This window comes from Nuphar pumila, chromosome 13 (assembly GCF_984573655.1).
Source record: "Nuphar pumila chromosome 13, dmNupPumi1.hap1.1, whole genome shotgun sequence".
NCBI lineage: Eukaryota > Viridiplantae > Streptophyta > Magnoliopsida > Nymphaeales > Nymphaeaceae > Nuphar > Nuphar pumila.
The window spans coordinates 4859564-4880781 of NC_143261.1; the positions used below are offsets into that span (position 1 = coordinate 4859564).

Consider the following 21218-nt stretch of genomic DNA (forward strand, 5'->3'; position numbering starts at 1 on the left):
TATCCCTGATTATGGCGCCAGGAATGGTTGAACCTCGTATCAACAGACGAGTCTCATTTTTCAAAATTATCCTGCATTTTAAAAATAGAGGTGAGTTATTTTCAAAACTTTTTAAAATACAGTTTAACTTGCAAAAGTAAAATTTTCAATGATAACAAGATATTAGAAAAAAATTATGTTGTAAGAGGAATTAAGATGGAAATGTCTATTATGAGAGTTTGTTAAAGAAAGGTGGTTGTCAGAAAATCAAATATTTTTTCAAATCAAAATTAACAGTAAATGTTTGTTGAGAAACTGAATTCAAATCCTAATCCGAGAACATCTAATCATTTGGATTTGGTATTTTGACTATTTCCAACCTGAATCCAAACCGCTTACATCTCTGAGCGTGATCTCCATAAGCACAGTTGCTCAACTGTCCTGCGCAACCACGAAGAATTAATTATACATGATAGAACTCCGAGTTTGACTTGTTTGGCAATCACCATGCGACTACCCACCAAAGCACTAACCCTTCATAACCATTTATGAACATGATGACGGCATAATGCAGAAATTCTTGTCACCATCTATCTTTGAGAATTATGTTTTTCAAGACGTGGCAATTGCTAATAAGCTAGTGATCATCCATCCCTTTGTGACTGACAGGGTACAGTTTGATCATTTTGGCTCCTCTGCCTCTGAGAGAAGCTGCAGTGAGCACACTGCTAAAATCATCCATGTTGAGTCTCGTTAGCGTTGCACCGCAGGAGAAGGTGGTAGCCTTGTGAAAACATTCAATATCAAGGGTGGTATTCAAGAGAAACAACCTATAAAGCCACTGCAAAAAAAAGCAGCAGCAAAGGCAACAATGAAATTTGGTCAATTTAAAATCATGGATTTGGTTTCCAGTCTGTCCCTTGAGCTGTTTGACTTAACCCTCTCTCTCTCCTTTTTTGCTTGTTTTGCTCTTTAAGTTTAATCCAAACCCAACCAAAACCAGGAAAATGAAAACTCACAAAAAAGGGAAGAAAGAAAGAAATCCAGTAAGAACCAACCCATTGCTTCCAAAGATTCTGTTAATCAGTCATCTTCTAAAGCAATGACAACCATATTTTATTCATTCTCTGTGAAAACCAGAAATAAACTCCTCCTTCATGCTTGTGACTTACTGTTGTTCCATTCCCTAGAAGGGAGGGGTCATTGTACCTAGTACCTACCACTGATAATAACTCATCTCTTTCCTTCCCTTCTGTCCCTTCTTTTTTCCCTTCTCTTCATTCCATCCCTCCATGACCCAATATCCGTCACTGCATCACACAAAGATTGTTGGTGGTGCAGAAGGGTTGGGTCTGGGATCAACATTTGGGCTTTTGGGGGGGTTGACAAAGGTACAGTCCAGCACAGATTCAGGTACCCAGTTGGCCCACATTGGGTTTTTAGCAAAAGCTCCACCTGAGCTACCACCAGTCCTTGGTGGGTTTCTTGGAAATGGGGTTGATCAGGGGTCGCTGTGTTGGGTTTATTTCATCTTGCTCTGGGGTTGTTTTCTGAGTGGGAGATCCTGATCTGGGGGGATTTGTCTCCAAGTGTTTGGTTTTCAGGAGAAGGGCGCTGGGAGGAGATCAAGCAAACCAGGTATGGCAAAAGAAATAGGAACGAAGAACTTGTTATATTCCTTTTCTTCTCTTCACATTCTTCTCTTTTCTTCTTCCTTTTCTCCTTTTTGGTGCAAGTGTGTAATTTTCTACATGGGCTGTTGGTTGCAATTTTGATTTGGTCTTCATTTCTTTATGTGCTTTATTTTGTTGGTGTTATTCCTATCCTTTCTTTTGCTTGTTTTTCAACAATGGTTTGTTCCTGTTCTGGAGAAATTTGGGGTCCGATGGAAGTTGTAGATTTGTGAAAATGGGTTATAAGTGCGCAAAACTGTAATTTGTTTGATCTGAGCGAATCGTGTTATGGATCATACAAGGTTATGGAAGGATTGAGTTACAGTTTGTTTGGTCTGAGCGAATCGTGTTAGGGATCATATAAGGTTATGGAAGGATTGAATCCTGGAATGCGTGTGAAGGATCAATGTGAGGTGGGAATCTATAGAGCGTCAAGAGTCTGAAGAGGAGAAATTAAATGGGGTTCAATCTTTTCCTCAGACGTTAAAAGGTGGAAAATGGATGGAATGGAGTCCATATACCTGCTTTGTGTCCAAATAACTGCTGTTGGTCCCTTGATTACAATGTGTCTCTGCAGTTTCTGTACGAGTTTTTGCTCTACCTGTGGTACCATAAATCTGTTATCAAGCTGGTACATGTTAAGACTGCAAATCTTTTGATGTTCTTTACCATTCATGAACAATTGTAGTCGGTTTGCCTTGTGGATTATACGTCTTTTTTGGTTGACTTTGTTTTCCAGCATTGTTGATTATTTTGGGATGCTTGAATGACATCATTTGGGTACCTTGGCAATTAAGAAAATGTCGTCTGGTGGAACTCTCAATAATCATCTGTCTCAAAAAACGCCTGTTCTAGGCCTCAAAATTTGGGTTCTAATTGGAATTTCTGTGGGAGTCTTCATCGTGTTGATCCTTGTTGTCCTATCCATCTGGCTTACTTCTCGAAAGAAGTCAAGAACGACAATCGATCATTTCCCACAAGGCCAGATACCAGCCATCTCGAAAGAGATCAAAGAGGTGAGGGTGGAGCAAGTAGCAGCTCATGGCTTCGCTCCTAGCAATGGGATTCTGCTCACCATCCATGACAAATCTAGTGATAAAGATTCTGACAGGGTTATGGTCCATGTTGGCGTTGGTAAAATGAAAAATGCAGATAATAGCAGCCAGTCAGGTTCGTTTCATCACATAGACAAGGATTGTGCATCACAGTCAGGTGATGAAGGGAGCTCGGGGACAGTTACTATTTGCAGAGGCGCTTCCTCATACCCTATCACTGCTCCTTCACCTTTAAGTGGGTTGCCAGAATTCTCCCATCTGGGTTGGGGCCATTGGTTTACTTTGAGAGACCTAGAACTTGCAACGTATCGCTTTTCTAAAGATAATGTGCTTGGGGAAGGTGGCTATGGTGTTGTCTACCGTGGTCAGCTGATCAATGGAGCTCCAGTAGCTGTAAAGAAACTCCTGAACAACTTGTAAGTTAACACTATCTCTTTGCTGCAATTTCCTCTTTTCTTAGTTTTGATTTACAAAGAAATAGCTTCTTGACATTCTTGTTGATGTTGGTATCTAGGGTCTTTAGTTATCTAAATTGAATATAATGATGTATCTTCATCTACCATTTCTCAAAATCAGCAATTGGTCCTCAATTTCGCTCTTTTATTTTAAAGGATTTATGTTGGATGTTTTGTAGGGGTCAAGCAGAAAAAGAATTCAGAGTGGAAGTGGAAGCGATTGGTCATGTCAGGCACAAAAATCTAGTCCGGCTTCTTGGATACTGTGTGGAAGGAATTCACAGGTATGTGATCTCTCTCTCTCTCTCTCTCTCTCTCTCTCTCTACTGCTCTTGCAATGGAATTGCTTCCAAGTTCCATCACATTTACTTATGCTAAGTTGCCAACATTGATCTGGTTATGACATGTATCAGACAAACACCTTCACCAGGACTAGCAATCTCTCATCTATAAATAGTACAAGACACTGAATTATGTTTCAATTTCAATATGTCATTTGACTTTACTTCATTATATCCATATGATTTTCTCAGAATGCTGGTCTATGAATATGTCAACAATGGAAACCTAGAGCAGTGGCTGCATGGAGCCATGCGCCAGAGAGGCTTTCTTACTTGGGAAGCTCGCATGAAAGTCATACTTGGTACTGCTAAAGCGTAAGTCCACTTAGAAGTAGCAGTTCAAATTGTTTGTTCATGCAGTGGAATGACATGGTTAGGTTATTCTTTCTTCCCTAGGAAAAAGGAAAAACTTATAATCAACATGTGGTTTCTGACAGTCAAAGTTACTGGGAGGTCATGCTATTTTTTCTTTCTAATTTGATGACAAAATTTTGTTTGTTAGATGCAGATTGTTAAAATATATGTATTAATATATATATATATATATATATATATATATATATATATATATATATATATATATATCTTCAAATACACCATAATACCTGATAAGGGTATTATGGTCATTTCACATAATACCCGATAAGGGTATTTATTTTTTTCTTTTCTTTTTTGTATTTCTTTTCTTTTCTGTTTTTATTTTTTATTTTTATTTTTTTGAAGCCACATAGGGGGGCCCACCATAGAATCGTTGGGCCCCCCAATGGTCTCAAATGTGACCGTTGGGGGCTCCCAATGACTCTATTGGGAGCCCCCTTGTGGTCCCTTGAAGTGTATAAATAGGAGCTTTCCCCCTTTGTGTATGTTATGCTTTTATGAGCTCCTCTTTAATAAAGAGTGTTTATTTTATGTGTGTAGCCTTGTTACAAGGTATTTCGTATTATCCTTTGGTGGATTTCTTCTTTGTGCCTTTGTGCTAAAGTCTATTGTTGGACATTGTGAATGTATTTGCATTCTTGATTCTTCTGCATACTTCATTACATGGTATCAAAGCCATCTGATTCTTCAAAGGTGAAATTCTTGTCTCTCTCTCCACTTTTACATATTCTCTTATTGAAGCAATGGAGACCAAGATCGACCTATCATTCAAGCTCAATGGAAAAAATTACATGATGTAGGCATCCACAATGAAAAATAATCTCAAAGGAAAGAAGCTTTAGGGTTATGTAATGGGGATCGTTCCAGAACCTCAACTTAAGCTCACAAAAATGGAAGGAGGTCAAGAAAAATCTCTTGAGGGAAATGCTCGCCTCAAAGCAATAGAAGACCATCAACGACAAGTGGAAGATTGGGAGAGAAACCATGCAAAAATCCTAGCATGGTTTATGAATAATGTTGAACTAAAGGTATGTGCCAATATTGCAAAATTTCGCCGAGCCAATGAAGCTTGGTTTTTTATGAAGGGTATGTATACCCCAAAAGATCTTGCAAGAGCCTACTTCTTGCAAGAGAAAGTTAGAACTACAAACCAAGGGGATATGAGCACCCAAGATTACTATAGTGTTCTAAATCCTTTGTGGGATGAATTGACTCTTTTAGAGCCTAAATGGGTGGCTATGGAGGATGTTGAGTTTAGACAAAAACAAATGGAACAAGATAGATTGTTTCAATTTTTATTTGGGCTTCGTCCCGAAATTGAACAAGTGAGATTCTCACTCCTTCGTAGATCCACTCTTCCTCCTTTAGAGGATGTCCTTGCCGAAATTACTCAAGAAGAGACTCGGCATGGCATGAGTAAAAGCATGGATAAAGTTTTTGCCATATCTAAACCCGACAATCATGTTAAAATATACAAGCCACCTCATTTTGGAAAACAATAGAATGGTGGAAGGAAGATGATCATATGTCATCATTATTATGAGCTGGGACATATTAAACCTACATGCCCAAAATTAAATGGGACTTTCAAGCCTAAGGTGGCTTCCGTTGAGGAATCCTCCACTAAAGAAGATGAAGGCAAAAACGGAGATCTCAAGGACACTCTTGGTCAAATATCCATGGCTCTCCAACAAATCTTAAAAGCTACTTCCTCCACCTCCGGTGCCTCCATTGCTTCTTCATCACCTCCTAGTGCGTATTCTTGAATTTTAGATTTTGGAGCTTCTTTTCACATGACTCTCCATGAAAATGCTTTAACCAACATATGCACCAATTCAAAAATTTCTTGTGTCTCGACGTCCGATGAAACTTTTCTCATAATAAATGGAATTGGAACTCTTGATCCTAAAAATTTTCAAATTTTTTTTGTTCTAAAAGTAAGAATAGTTCCTAAACTAAATCTCAACCTTTTTTTCGTTTCCCAAATTGCCGACCATGGATGTGAAATATCTTTCTTATCTCAAGGGTGCTTTGTGCAGGATCTTCAGTCTGGAAAGCGGATTGGGTAAGGCCATAGAAAGAGAGTTCTTTACTACATGGATCACTTGACAACTCCCTACAAACTTTTTTTGTATTTATGTTCAAGATAAAAGTATTGAAACTTTGTATAAAAGACTTGGACATCCAAGTTATTCTAAAATGTATTTTTTTCCTTTTAGAAATAAGTTTTGTAAAGAAAAAGATATCAATTGCAAAGATTGCATTTTTGGAAAAATAAAGTCTATTCCATTTCCTATAAGAACCTTTATTTCAACTAGACCTTTTGAATTAGTGCATTCCGATGTGTGGGGACCATCTCCGGTTCTATCTAAAGGTGGTTATTCATATTATGTGACCTTTATTGATGATTATACTAGATATGTATGAATTTATTTTCTTAATCTTAAATCGGAAGTCCTTACATTTTTTTAAAGAATTTTGTGCAAAAATTCAAAATCAATTTCAAAGTCACATATCCATTCTTAGATCGGACTCCGGAGGAGAATACCTATCAAATGAATTTCAAACATATTTAAAACAATATGACATTTGTCATCAAAGATCATGTCCAAGAATTCCACAACAAAACGGTCTAGCAGAAAGAAAACATAGGCATATCTTAGAAACCACTAGATCATTACTTATTTCTAAAAATATTCCTAAAATTTTTTGGGCCGAAGCCGTGTTAACCTCTACTTACCTAATCAATCGAATGTCGTCCTCAAAATTAAATAATATCTCTCCTTATGAAAAACTTCTTAAAATTACACCTGATTTCAATTGTCTTCGTATTTTTGGATGTAAATGCTTTGTTTTGTTACATAAAGGAGATAAATTATCACCAAAGGCTATTGAATGTGTATTCTTGGGATATGGTGAAAATCAAAAGGGTTATAGATGTTTTGATTATAAAAACAATAAGTTATATATCTCAAAAGATGTGACATTTCTAGAAGATGAGAACGGATTTGAAATATTAGACAAACAAAATGAAATCGAATATATGTTTTTAAATGATTTTTCAGAAGATATACATGGTGAAACTTTAAGTCATTCAGAAATATTAGAAGATACACATAATATTGAAACATCACCAACTAATAGTGACAATCTACATGTTTACACCCGGTGTGAGCAAGAAAAACCTATTAGTGCTTTAGAAAAATTCTTGCGGCTTAATGAACCTCTAGAAGAAACTTCACTTAGGCGCTCCTCTAGAGAATCAATTCCACCTAATAGGTTTGTTTCATATGAATCTCTCTCACCAAATTATAGAGCTTGTCTAATAGCCTTACATTCATACTATGAGTCTTCTCATTATAATCAAGCAAAAATATATCGCATTGGATTGAAGCAATGAGGGTATAACTAGATGCCTTAAAGAAGGCTAAAACTTGGGAAACAGTTCTACTTCCTCCAAATAAAAAAGCTATTGGATGTCATTGGGTTTATAAAGTTAAGACAAAAAATGATGGTTTCTTAGAACGATATAAAGCAAGATTAGTGGCTAAGGGATACTCATAAGAATACGACATTGACTATGAGGAGACTTTTGCTCCTGTTGCTCGAATGACTAGTGTCCACACCCTAATTGTTGTAGCATCATCTAAGAAATAACCTATATTCTAATTAGATATTAAAAATGACTTTCTTAATGGACAATTAAATGAAGAAGTATATATGGACCCTCCGTCGGGAATTACTCATGAACAAGGTCAAACTCTTAAATTATTAAAAGCTTTATATGGTCTTAAACAAGCCCCTAAGGCTTGATATGATAGATTTAGTGTTATCATGATTAAGTTGGGATTTCGTTCTTGTTATACTGACACTGCTCTCTTTGTTAAAAGTGCAGGTAATAATATTGTTATTCTTTTACTTTATGTTGATGATATGATCATCACGTGCAATGATGAAAGTGTATTATTACAACAACAACAACAACAAAAACAACAACAACAACTACGCCTTCATCCCAAAACAATTGGGGTCAGCGATATGAACCTACAAAGAAAATCATTTTGGGTCTTCCACATGAATCCTTCTCCTCCAATCATTTCTATCCAATGTCATGTCCTCGGTGAGGTTCAAAGCATTCATATCCTTTCTTATAATTTCCATCCAAGTCTTCTTAGGCCTACCCCAACCTCTTTTAACTAATATATTTTCCCATTTCTCCATCCTTCTAACTGGAGCATCATTAGGCCTTCGCCGAATATGTCCAAACCACCGTAAACGATTCTCTCTCGTCTTATTTTCAATGGATGCAACGCCTACCTTCTTACGTATCTCCTCGTTCAGAATCTTATCTTTTATTGTATTTCCACACATCCATCTAAGCATACGCATCTCAGCTACACTCATTTTTTGAATATGATGTCTCTTGGCAGCCCAACATTCCGTACCATATAGTAAAGTGGGCCTAATTGTCATCCTATAAAACTTTCCCTTCAACCGCAATGACATTCTATGAACGCACAACACTCCAGTTGCACTTTTCCATTTCATCCACCCAACCTTTGTCCTATGATTTACATCTTCATCAATTTCTCCATACTTTTGAATGATAGATCCCAAATATTTAAAACAAGCATCCACCGATATTTCTTGCTCACCAAGCTTCACTACACTCCCATCACTACTTCGTAGCTTACTAAACCGACATTCCATATATTTTGTCTTACTCTTACTCAACTTAAAACCTCTTGCTTCCAATGTCTGTCTCCATAATTCTAACTTAGCATTAACCCCAACTCTAGACTCATCAATCAAAACAATATCATCAGCAAACAACATACATCACAACACATTTTCTTGAATTGATCTCGTAAGCTCATCCATCACTATAGCAAATAGGAAAGGGCTTAATGAAAGTGGTATTATTGATGTTAAAAATATGTTAAAAGATAACTTTGATATGTCTGATTTAGGTTTTCTCAGATATTTTCTTGGCATTGAAGTTGCATACTCTCCTCGAGGGTATATATTATCACAGATGAAGCTTGCTGCAGATATATGTTCCAAATCTGGAATTTCAGATGACAAAAAAGGTGGAGACTCTAGAGGTTATCAACGCTAAACTACGGTTAGAGGATGGGGTTCTACTGGATGATCCTACACCCTACAGACAACTCATTGCATCTCTCACCTGTCTGACCATCACTAGGTCAGACATCGCTCACGTTGTTCACTCTGCTAGCCAATTCCAGCATGCTCCTACAATTGTGCATATGAGTGTCGTGCTTCAGATTATTCGCTACATCAAAAACACTCTAACTAAAGGGCTATTTCTATCCTCACTCTCTTCATTAAATTTACTTGCCTATACTGATGTTGATTGGGGAGGAAACCCAAATGATAGAATTTCAACTACTGGTTTTTGTGTCTTTTTAGGAGATTTGCTAATTGCTTGGAGATGCAAGAAATAACAAAAAGTCTCCTTATCATCTACTGAGGCTGAGTACCGAGCTATGTCAACCACTACAATGGAACTTGTGTGGCTTCAAAGTCTTCTTCAAGACATGGGAGTTGAAATTTCCGGTGCCTCGAAGTTTTGCTATGACAACAAAAGTGCCATCTATATTACCAACAATCATACCTTCCATGAGCGGACCAAACATATAGAAATGGACTGTCACTATGTTCGTGATGAGTATCTTCGTGGGACAGTTACACTGCCATACGTCACATCCGAATATCAGCTCGCAAACTTTTTTACTAAAGCACTTCCTGCTCCGCGCTTCTTGTTTCTCCTTGGCAAACTTTCGGTCATCTCCCCGTAAAGTTTGAGGGGGTGTGTTAATATATATATATATATATATATATATATATATATATATATATATATATATACACCATAATACCCGATAAAGGTATTATGGTCATTTCACATAATACCCGATAGGGGTATTTATTTTCTTCTTTTCTTTTTTGTATTTCTTTTCTTTTCTTTTTCTTTTTTTGAAGCCACATAGGGGGCCCCACCATAGAGTCGTTGGGGCCCCCAACGGTCACATTTGTGACCGTTGGGGGCTCCCAACGACTCTATTGGGAGCCCCCTTGTGGTCTCTTGAAGTGTATACATTGGGGCTTTCCCCCTTTGTGTATGTTATGCTTTTATGAGCTCCTCTTTAATAAAAAGAGTGTTTATTTTATGTGTGTAGCCTTGTTACAAGGCCTTTCATATTATCCCTTAGTGGATTTCTTCTTTGTGCTTTTGTGCTAAAGTCCATTGTTGGACATTGTGAATGCATTTGCATTCTTGATTCTTCCGTATACTTCATTACAACAGATATCCTAAATTTTTTCTTGACTGCCATTTAAAGGTGTTTGTTTTTGTTTCCTTTGTATTTCTTTTGCAGGCTTTCATACTTGCATGAGGCTATTGAGCCAAAGGTTGTGCACCGAGATATTAAATCTAGCAATATATTGATTGATGAAGAATTCAATGCCAAGGTATCCGATTTTGGACTTGCAAAGCTTCTCGGTGCTGGGAAGAGCCATATCACAACTCGTGTGATGGGGACATTTGGGTCAGTTTCCATAACTCTTTGTTATCAACACTAATTCTTTTTCATGATTAGTTTTTTTTAGTGTTGACTTATTTTATAAATTTTATTGAAATGACCATGTCTCCTGCTGCTTTTCCCTCCAGTTATGTGGCTCCAGAATATGCAAATACAGGACTCTTGAATGAGAAAAGTGACATTTACAGCTTTGGTGTAGTGTTACTAGAGGCTATAACTAGTAGAGATCCTGTTGACTATGGTCGTCCTGCAAATGAGGTATTGATAAGTTGCAATTTAACCTTTTTTGTTTTTTTGAGGAGTTTTAACGTTTCAATTTTCATCTTAGGCTTGTAGGCGTCATATCAGAAGTGGTAGGCTCAGTGATGGGAAAGACAATTGCTTTGGGATTTAACAGAAATTTTCTGTTCATTCATGATGACCATTTAAAAACCAAGCATAATCACTTGAATTTCCAAGTGGATGTTTTGCGGCTTTTTCCTTTAATTACATGCAAAAATGCATTAATGGAACCCGCCTTCTCAATGTTCTGTTACCTTATTAGCTATCAAAAATATCCCGAGATTGATATGTATTTTACATGCCATGAGTTCACCATTTTATTTGGTATTCCTGTCTTTAAAAATTACCCCATAGCAGTTTGACCAGTTTTAGGAATCATTGGTAAATGCTTTCTAATTGCTGTTTTGTGTATCTAAATAACACTGCAGCTATTTTGTCTTCTAAAGAATTTTTAGACCTTGCTTGCATGAAATTACGAGACCTACCCATGGTTCTCTTTTCTTCTTGAATATTTTCATCTGTGAAGTATGTTCTTGTAGGTAAATCTTGTGGACTGGCTTAAAGTGATGGTGGGGAGTAAACGCTTTGAAGAAGTGGTGGACCCAAACATAGAGACCAGGCCACCAACACGGGTCCTTAAGCGGGCCCTCTTGGCTGCATTGCGGTGTGTTGATCCTGATTCTGACAAGAGACCAAAGATGGGCCAAGTAGTCCGCATGCTTGAAGCAGAGGAGTTCCCTTTACGTGAGGTTTGTGTCCTACCCTTCCTCATAATAAGTGACTTAAGGAAAACCAAAAACAGTATTCTGTTCTTACCTAACCACTTAAAATGCATGCCTAAACTACTTTAGTGGAACTAGTGCCACAAATTCAACATGAATAACACAGGTAATTATTTTTCCAAAACAAAATGTTTCTCTGTTTTCTTTTTCTGATATGAAGAAGTCTACTGTGCTAATGCGTCTCTAATTCGAATGATTCTGACCTAACATCTCTGGCCCATAGGCACCTGGGACCCACAACAAATGGCCTTAGTAACTATGATTTTGCATAACCCCTAAACCACTAGAAAAAAGAAATGAGAAAAAAAAGGATTACCCAGTTTCACTGTATTATAATGTAACTTGTCTCAGAGAGAGAGAGAGAGAGAGAGAGAGAGAGAGAGTATGTGTATGTGTATGTGTGTGTATTATATGATCCAAAGTTATGAGATTATGCCATTTCTTTTGTTATAACTTTATGAAAAACAGCATAAGGAATTAATCATTTTACAATGCCCCGTGAAGTAAATCTTTTCATTCATTAGGATCATGTCGTGGTTCTTTTTGTGTGTCTATTCATGAAACAACTATTATCATTGGTCAAATTTCAATAATGGAGATTATCACATGATTGTGCTTCACTGCATGTTGGATGACGTCTGTGTATCAAGTGATAGGCTTGGATCTGATGCTCGACAGTGAGAATCACTCAAAACTTTCAAATTCGTGTGCTTCACTGTCATTTTACTTTAATCTTTTTCTGATTCAGATAAATATGTAAGCCTTTATGAAAATATGTAGTATTTATTTATTTATTTTGTTTATAAACCTGATGTTAAGTTTGATCAGAGCAGTGTATGCCTTTTCTTATCTGCTATTCATAAATCATAACTAATTTGCAATGTTACATACTACACAGGAATTGAAGAGACTATCGGGCTCTTTTCTTTTCCCAAATTTATGCTGCTTTACTTGCATTAGTACTGACATTGGACCAGTAACTGTACTTGAATTTGTAATTGCAAAAAGGATGTTTCTTTAGTTCATCTCGCAATCAACTTTAGAAGTAGAGAATGCTTTTATTCCTCCAATAAATCAGCTGTCCAGGTAGAAAATAATTTTGTTAAGTCTGCAATGAGGTGGAGATGTGGAAAGTTTAACCTTCTGGAGCTAACCATAGACTGGTGATCGACCCTGATGCAGTTAATTTAGTGTGAGAAGACAAATTGTGGTGATTTTTGAAGTAATCTGACTTTTTTTCTGATTGGAGCTGGAAAATTGATAGATGTTGCATGGATTATCGAAGAAAGGTCTCAACCTCTCCTTGCATTGTTTGTTTCATACTACTGTCAGACTACAAGAAGAGTGGAAGAAAGATTAGTCTAAAACAGTTAAGAAAATGATGGTCATGTAATAATCTAAGACAGTTATAATCTAAAACAGTTAAGGGAATGATGATCATGTAATAAACTATCTGAAACTTACTCAGGGTGCACAATAAACTCAGAGGTATGAGATGAAGAGGAAAAAGTGCAAAAAAAAAATATATGTAAGATGGCATTAGCTTAGGGTGTTCTGGAGCATGGATGAAGCAGGCAATATGGATGGCCTTGAAACTAGATTTTAATTCTATCAGAAAGGTATCAGGAGTTGAATTCTTGGTATTTATTGCAAGAATCAATTTACTATGTGGTGGAGCATGGATTTTGCAGGTGATGATATTGATGGCCTCAAAAGTAGATTCTAATTCTATCTGGAAAGTATCAGAAGTTGAACTCTTGGTATTTATTGCAAGGGAATCAATTTGCCTATGTGATAACATGAACAGACAAGGTTTTGTAACTTTTATTGGGCATGGGCCTGGAATACCTAAGCATTCTGAAAGTCTACCTGAAAACTGATAGGTCTACTTGTTTCTATAGATATTGAATATGATTGGCTGTCTGTTAGTCGTGGCTTAAAATGACTGTCCTCGGCCAAAGAGCAATAGGAATAGGATTTCTTATGCAAGTGATAATTAATAAACAAGGTTCTCTGATACCTAACACAAAACTTGAGGGTGGGAAATCCCAATTTATTCATTAGACCAAGGTTGATCAATCAAATACTCTTTTAGTTGAACAACTACCACTCTACCATTAAGGCCTTTTTGAGTTTCCCTTTTCATGTGAAGGATTGTTGGATGATGAAATTATGCAGCATTTTAGAGAATTTTGTATTGGCTGGTCTTTAACATCTCTTAATTGATAAGAAACTGCTAAGCATTGTGCACATTGCCCAGGCTCTCCTTGATAAAATACAAATCTTAGTCTTGTGACATTAAAAGGCTGTTGCCCTTGGTTTGGTGATGCCTATGCAGTAAAGTAAAGGTGGTGACCTTCCTGGAATAAGATTCATCAGGTTCTTTTTCTAATTGAAAATTCAATGATAGATCAGTATACTTTGGTTGTTGCTACATTCAAGGAGGAATCAGTTCAAGGAATGGCCAGCAGCATGATGCTGGCATCTTAGAAAATCATCAGCAGGATGCCCTTAGGTACAGAGAAACAATAACATAAGCTATAGTTATGGCACAGAGACGTGTTGACCAAGGGAAATGATGTTGGCTTAGGGGCAGTTTTACGAGAGGCCTGCTTGATAAGGTGGATCAACCAAGAATTTGGTCAAGAAGAATGAAGTACGCAATGCACCAAGACAGTGGTCTTGGTCAAGACAATGCAGGTGACAAATTTGTAACACATTGTTTACAAAATGAATCATGTGAAGAGTTGCAATAATTAGGGATCTTCCACAAAATGAATCATGTGAATAGTTGCATCGATGAGGGAGCAAGGTTTCTTATTGTCAAAAAGTAGGCTATAGACACAAAATGGAGAAGTTAATAGCAACATAGTAAGGCATTCAATGGAGAAAGATGATTGGAGAAGCGCATGAAGGTGGTGGCCTGAAACAAGCACCCAGAAATTTTACTGCTGCAAGGTAACACTTCCATTTTGGTACTCCCCTGCACGTCAGATAATTCTGTAACTGGGCAGTCTTCTCCACCAATGGTTGAGTTCATCACGTCGACGACTGCATCAAAGCTACCGACCAGTGATGGGGCCGCATTGGGCATCTCTGTTATCTCATATGATCATGATGAGCATACTTTAAGCAAAGTCTTGGCTGCAATCAACCTTAGGCTGGCAACGTCGTCAAGGTCGGCGGTCCTTTCAGAATTCAGGATAGCTAGAAGTCGGGTCCTAACGAGGTCCAGGACTAGGTCGGGCGATAGCTTGCGTGCATAAAGTGGTGTATTAAGGGTAGGGACTAGGTCAGATTTATTTCTCATGAAGATCATGATGTGGAACACCCGCGGTCTTGGTGGCCATTCCAAACAAGTTTTTCTTACCGATGTTATCATGGAAAAAAAAACTGATGTGATTAGCATCCAAGAGACTAAATTATCAGAAATAGATTGCTTTTTCTTGAATGGCATATGGCAGAGCTGTTCGTTTGTGGTTCGCCCTTCGGTTGGAAGCTCCGGGGGCATTTTGATGGCATGGAAGGAGGGTGTTGATGGTGCAATGGTTCATGTGGGAAAATACTCTATTTCGGTCCACTTTTTAGGCACGGGAATACTTAACAAGTTTCTTTTAACCGCTGTATATGGACCTTGTACGACCATTCTCAAAAAAAAAATGGGGATGAATTGGGGGAGATCAAAGAGGTACTTGACATGTGCTTCATCGGACTGGTGCATTGGAGGGGATTTCAAATCTATCCTTCGGTTGGGCAACTTCAATCGCGCCCAATTGAGAACAAGAAACAAGAGGTGTTTCACCACTTTTATGGAAGATGCACACTTATCAGACCTACACATGCATGGATCCAAATTTACACGGTCCAACAAGCGTGCATCGCCGGTTATGAGAAAGCTTGATCGGTTCTTGGTTTCTTTTAGTATGGTGCAGCAATTTCATGATATACGGGCATCGGCGGATCTGAATGAGGTGTCTGACCACTCTATGATTTGGTTATCATGGGGGGAAGGAAGCACATTTAAGAGTCGCAAATTCAAACTGGAAATGTGGTGGTTTAGAGATCCCGGACTCTTGGATCTCCTGCATGAGTGATGGAATTCTGCTTCCTTGATAAGTGGTTGGACTGCACAAAGAATCAATGTAAAACTAGGTTTGGTAAGAAGGAATCTTATCGAATGAAATAAATCAAAGTGTAGTGAAATTCAAGGAGTTGGAGGCTTGGGTAGCTCATCTACTTAGATTGCAATCACTTGAGGAAACTAGCATTGACGTGATGGAAGCCAATACTCTTAAAGCAGAAACGGAAAATCTCGTTAATTTCATAGGAGAATGGCGTGTTCGTGATTTTTGCAGTGGAAACAACGAGCGAAGGCCCATTGGCTGAAATCGGAAGAAATGAACTCTCACTATTTTCATCAATGTGCTTCCATGAGAAAAAGGATGAATGAGGTTACCTCTATGATCATAAATGGGGTAAGAATGGAGGGTTCCCATATTTTGCCATGTGTCACCAACTACTTCAAGGTGCATTTCTCCAATGTTGTCATTGCGGATTATGATCTCTCCAATTTGGCTTTCAATTCATTAAGTGAATCAGAGAGGGCGGGGATTTCTAGTGCCTTTTCCTTAGTTGAGCTTAAAATGGCTATTTGGTCTCTCCCTAACAGAAAAACACCGGGTGTTGATGGCTTTCCTATTGAATTTTAAAAGTACACGTGGGATAGTATTAATGGGGAATTGCTTCAAATGATGACGGACTTCTATGTACATGGGAAAATCTTGGTATCTTGTGAAAATCTTATCCTTATTCTTAAAAAATCGCATGTCGAGGAAGTTGGAAGATTTAGACCCATTTCATTGCTGGGAACTCTATTTATGATTATCTCAAAGGTATTGGCATCAAGGTTGAAGGGCATTATCGGGCGTCTTATATCGGATTCCCAAAGTGCGTTCATTTTGGGCCGATGACTACATGATGCATGTGTCATTGTTCATGAGACTATCCGCTCCATTAAGCTTGCAGATTTGAGATCCTTCATTTTAAAAATTGATTTAGAAAAATCTTTTGACTCCCTTGATTGGTGATTTTTGTTAGTTTGTATGCAACACATGGGATTTGGAAATAAACGAAAGCATTGGATAGAGGGGCTGTTGTCCGCTACCTCTCTTTTCATTATAGCTATGGAGGCCCTTTCGGTCATGATTGCTAATGTGGAAAGGGTGGGAATTTTCAAGGGATGTAAGTTATCTGATTCAGTCTCAATCTCACATCTTTTATATGTGGTTGACCTTTTGATTTTTGGGGAAGCTTCGGAGGAAAACATGTGGAACTTGTGGATTATTCTCAATTTTTTTCAGAAATCTCGGGCCTTTGTATAAATGAGGGGAAGACTCAAGTAATGGTGTTTAATGACCCTTCTGGTGACTCCCAAAATTTGGCTTCTTCTATCTTTAATTGTGAAGCAGGTACCCTACCTATGAAAAAATATTTGGGGCTACCTTTACATTTGGGGGCCTCTAGTGAGGCTCATTGGAGTGAGGTGGAGGATCGAATTTGTGGAAAGATCCAATCTTGTGCCTCTCGATTTCTTTCTAGAGCGGGAATGATTAGCCTTGTTCATTTCAATATTGCTTGCTCGGTGATTCATTATCTTCAAATGTTTAAAATTCCAAAAAAGGTAAAGAAGAGAATCAACTCCTTATTTCAAAAATTCATTTGGAATGGGACATTGGAAGTCCAATGTAAGGCGGGAGTGAATTGGTCGGCTATCTCTAAACCCTTGGATGTTGGGGGTTTGGTAATTCTCAATTTGGGAAGGTTCAATAAAGCACTCATGGCTAAGTGGATTTGGAGAATTTGTAGAAAAGAGGGTACCTTTAGTCAAATTTTTGTAGAGAAGTATGGCTTTGAGGGGTGGTCTTCGAATTGGACTGAAAATTGCAAATGGATAAGGGGTTCTGGAATTTGGAAAGGATGGATCACGGTGTTAGACTCATTTAATGAGGCGTTTAGAGTGAAAGTAGGGTGTGGCAACCACACTTTGTTTTGGCAAGAGCTTTGGCTAGGGGATCTTAAACTAAGAGATTTGTATCCTTTGGTTGATGAACTCTCTGGAAACAAATATGGCAAGGTGTGTGATTTTTTGTCCTCTACGATGGCCTCATGGGATATTATTTTGCGAAGGGAGCCTTCGGAACCGGTTGTGCAACAATGGACTGCTCTAATGGCTCTCTTAACGGGATCCTCTTTTTCGCCTAGAGAGGACTCGGTTTCTTGGATTCTAACTAGTGATGAATATTTTTCTACTTCATCAATGTATATTTTTCTTGGACCGCCAGCAACCTCCTTGTTCTGTAAGCATACCTTGTGGGGTGCACGCCTCCCTCCAAGGGCATCACTCATAGGATGGCTTATTCTATATGATGCGGTCAATACGGACATCAAATTGAAGAAGAGAGGCCTTCACCTTGCTAGCTGCTGCACATTATGTTTTTGTGATGAATAATCTACATCCCACCTATTTTGGGAATGTAGTTTCTTCCGCATTTTATTACACGGGCCATGGAATGATGTCTACAATGATTGGAATGACTTGCTATTCCCTAGAGAGGTTCTCATTGCACCACACATCAACTTTAAGGGCACTCGATGGAAATTCATTTGGCACACATGGGTATTATCGGCTTGGTGAATGGTCTGGACAGAAAGAAATAACCGTATTTTCCATGGGAAATCAACTGATGTGGAGGACATTTACTGTCAATTATGCTGGGAAATTGGTGCGAGAGCTCATCTTAAATGGCCGGGACTGTCCACGGACTGGATAGGGAAGCATCAAATTGGTTCAGGTGGCACTACCTAATTTTGGCTGCCATTGCCTTGTATGTGATTTCTGTTGTAATGGAGTCGGATATGTTGTTTCAGTACTTGCCGGAGGAATTTTTTGGCCGATGTTAGTCTGACCAAGCTGCAATTGGTTGGCTGTCATGGAGATATGTGTGTGTGTGTGTGTGTAGGGGGGGAGGGGGGGGGGTATGACTGTGGGGTGTGTGTTGGTAAATGTGGGTGCACTTGGGTGCGTGTGTGGGTGTATGATTTTGGGCGACTGTCCTGCCCCGTGGGTGGTTAATTATGGATGTGTGTTTTATGGTCTTCGGATTCAAAGCTGGATCTGATTCTTAGTGGCTACAAGCTTCCACACTCGGTCCTTTTAATAAGGACTGGGTCAACTGTTGTTTTGGCTTTCTCAGCCGGTAGCAGCTAGTTGCTGACTTTCAAGGAAACTGGACAGGATCAGCGGTTCAGCTACTCGGTGGTGGTCTACATGCTAACCACGACCTGCGCCTCTTCTAGGTTACTTCACAGGTCACTAGCGTCCCAGCCTCCACATGCAAGGATTATGTCCGCTGTTGTCTCTAATATGGACAACCTGTTTCAGATATTTGCAGGTTGCAAGGGGAGCTGAATAAATTCATCCATTCTGCAAGAGGTGCATCATTTTTGCAGGTTGGACACCTTCCATTGCATTTGGTGGCCCTGGTCTCTCATGTCTACGGAACATTCAAATTCATCTGCTTTTCTCAAGATCGTCTGCATGTCTTTATCTGCTGATGTTTTGTCTTGATACTTTCTGGACCCACTACATTAGGACAGTGAATTTCTGTTTTTGTTTTGTTTCTGTTTTTGAAACCTGTTGATTGTCAATTTCAGGTGATTTCTTATCACCTGTTCCTGTAATGCTGTATTGGTTTTACTACTTTATAGTATCAATAATATCTTACCTCTTTCAAAAAGAAAAGACTGTAATTTATGATGCATTTATAAAATACATGTGCTAAGTTAATTTCAATATGCTTTTCATATCCAATATGTATCTTGTCTGACTTTTCACTCCGTAACCCTGTAAATGTTAAATGGTAAGCTTAAACTCCATCAAACTAAAAAACTGACATGAACTTTAATGTCCACAGGATCGAAGGCAACGACGAACTCAAGCAGGAAGCATGGAGATTGAAGTTCTGAGGGACAACTGACACCGACAGAAATGACCATGCAGATCAGGAAGCATGAAGATTGAAGTTCTGAGGGATAACTCTGACACAGACAGAAATGACCATGCAGATTCTTGATCAGCGAGTAGAAGAATGTGAGCATTGGACAAATGACTAATTGGTCAATGGATAAGAACCTATAATTTACATTTTTTTTCTACTCCTGTTGTAGTGGGCTTACTTAGTGGATTTGCAAGAGAAATTCCCTGCTATTGAGCGAAGCCAGCTCAATAGCAGGGGAAATTCTTTTGAGTCTTTTTTTTTTGTCGTAAAGGATGTTGAAGAGGAAGAAGCTATTTTGTATGTTTTTTTTTTTTCTTTTTTCCAGGAGTGGCATTGAACTCTATGTACAGAATTTGCTCGGTTCTTTGAATAACTTGATTGGTTTGCTATTGTTAATGAAGGAAATGAATTTGCTCTTATATACATGCATGGTGTCTGATTCCTGGTCCTTCAATACTTTTTAATGCTATAACCTACGTCTCGGGGATACTTATACTATTAAATATTAATGACAACACATGGTCTAAATGGATCTGGCTTTATACTCCACAGAATTCGAGTGGGGACTCGAGTTCCTTGGGCATGTTTTCATTGGAGCTGGTTCCAATCAAGAGATGTCATCGGATCCGCCTGCTGATGGGATCTTTATCCGCTATGATCTAGACATTTAGTTCTATCAATATCGTTGATTGAGTGGAAGCAAATTTTTAGTGGGACCGGAATTGTTCATTCTCAACTACCTGCCCCACTAAAACTTGTTGGAGCCAGCTTGGTAGCGGGTTTTCTAGGTCAGAGGTGGACCATGGACCTGCTCCAATGGCCCCACTAAAGAAGTTACTGTTATTGGAGCAGGAAATTGTTGGACACCCAGATAAGCCTTTGGCACTTTTGGAAGAAATGCTAGGGTGTTTTTTGAGGGAGGTGGTGACATTGGCACATGCAATACCGACCAAAGGACAACCGAAGATTCATGCTATTCAAGTCTACTCTAAATTGGGCAGCCTATACTACAATACAAGGTCTCATTGGGATTGATTAAGAAATGTGTGTATTTATCCTTTTCCAAGGCCCTGTCTGGCATACAAGTTGTATAATTGGGTATCTATGTTATAGGAAGGCCTCAGAAAAACCAATTGGACCATCTCTGGCAATGACCCCACATACCCTCAACACCTAACGTACTGTACTGTCTTGTGCATCCCCATAGTGCCTTGCCTGATGGCAAGCTAACTCACCCATAGAAAAGATGCCTTTAACCCATTAACTGAAAGTCTTGGCGTAGTGGGGTGGGGCCCTTGCCACTAGATGGGTGGTCCATGGGTGTCTCATATCTGTGCAAGTCAACGGGTAGCATAGTCCCTGGGGGCGGGGGTCCTAGCCTCGGAGTTTTACGCCCTCCGGGGCATGATGACTGAAGGAATAGCAGGCTATAACAGGCTGACAGTGAGATCAGGTCTTTGTAGCGGGTGCGGTTTATTCAGGTTATAAATCCAACAAAAAAGAAAGAAAACAACATTAACCGAAAGCTACAAAAAGTAGGGTTAGTCCCATCCGTCAGGGCTAAAAATGTTAAAGCCCAAAATCTTTACTTCCCACCAACGTTGGGTGAGCCCATTCAGCTTGGTAGGCCAAATTGATTGCATCTTTTGG

General features: G+C 38.7%; 1 protein-coding gene across 1 annotated transcript; it reads left to right on the forward strand.

The window, feature by feature from the left end:
* Nucleotides 1-1536: 1536 nt before the first annotated feature.
* On the forward strand, nt 1537-20239 carry LOC149817588 (putative receptor-like protein kinase At2g42960). Its single transcript, XM_089985456.1, has 13 exons — nt 1537-1617; nt 2392-3123; nt 3342-3446; nt 3696-3818; nt 10283-10453; nt 10576-10705; nt 11269-11478; nt 14976-15065; nt 16404-16458; nt 16872-16979; nt 18049-18293; nt 18806-18962; nt 20121-20239. The coding sequence occupies exons 2-13, from the start codon at nt 2453-2455 to the stop codon at nt 20237-20239; spliced, it is 2184 nt and encodes a 727-aa protein (XP_089841582.1). The 5' UTR covers nt 1537-1617; nt 2392-2452.
* Nucleotides 20240-21218: the final 979 nt, after the last annotated feature.

What these genes read in the sequence shown, in the direction of transcription:
- LOC149817588 (XM_089985456.1), top strand. Translation starts at nt 2,453, where the DNA reads ATGTCGTCTGGTGGAACTCTCAATAATCATCTGTCTCAAAAAACGCCT. An exon ending in TTGATGGTGCAATGGTTCAT is followed by an intron (nt 15,066 to 16,403) that starts GTGGGAAAATAC and finishes ATTATCTCAAAG; the next exon opens with GTATTGGCATCAAGGTTGAA. An exon ending in TATCTTTAATTGTGAAGCAG is followed by an intron (nt 16,980 to 18,048) that starts GTACCCTACCTA and finishes TTGGGAATGTAG; the next exon opens with TTTCTTCCGCATTTTATTAC.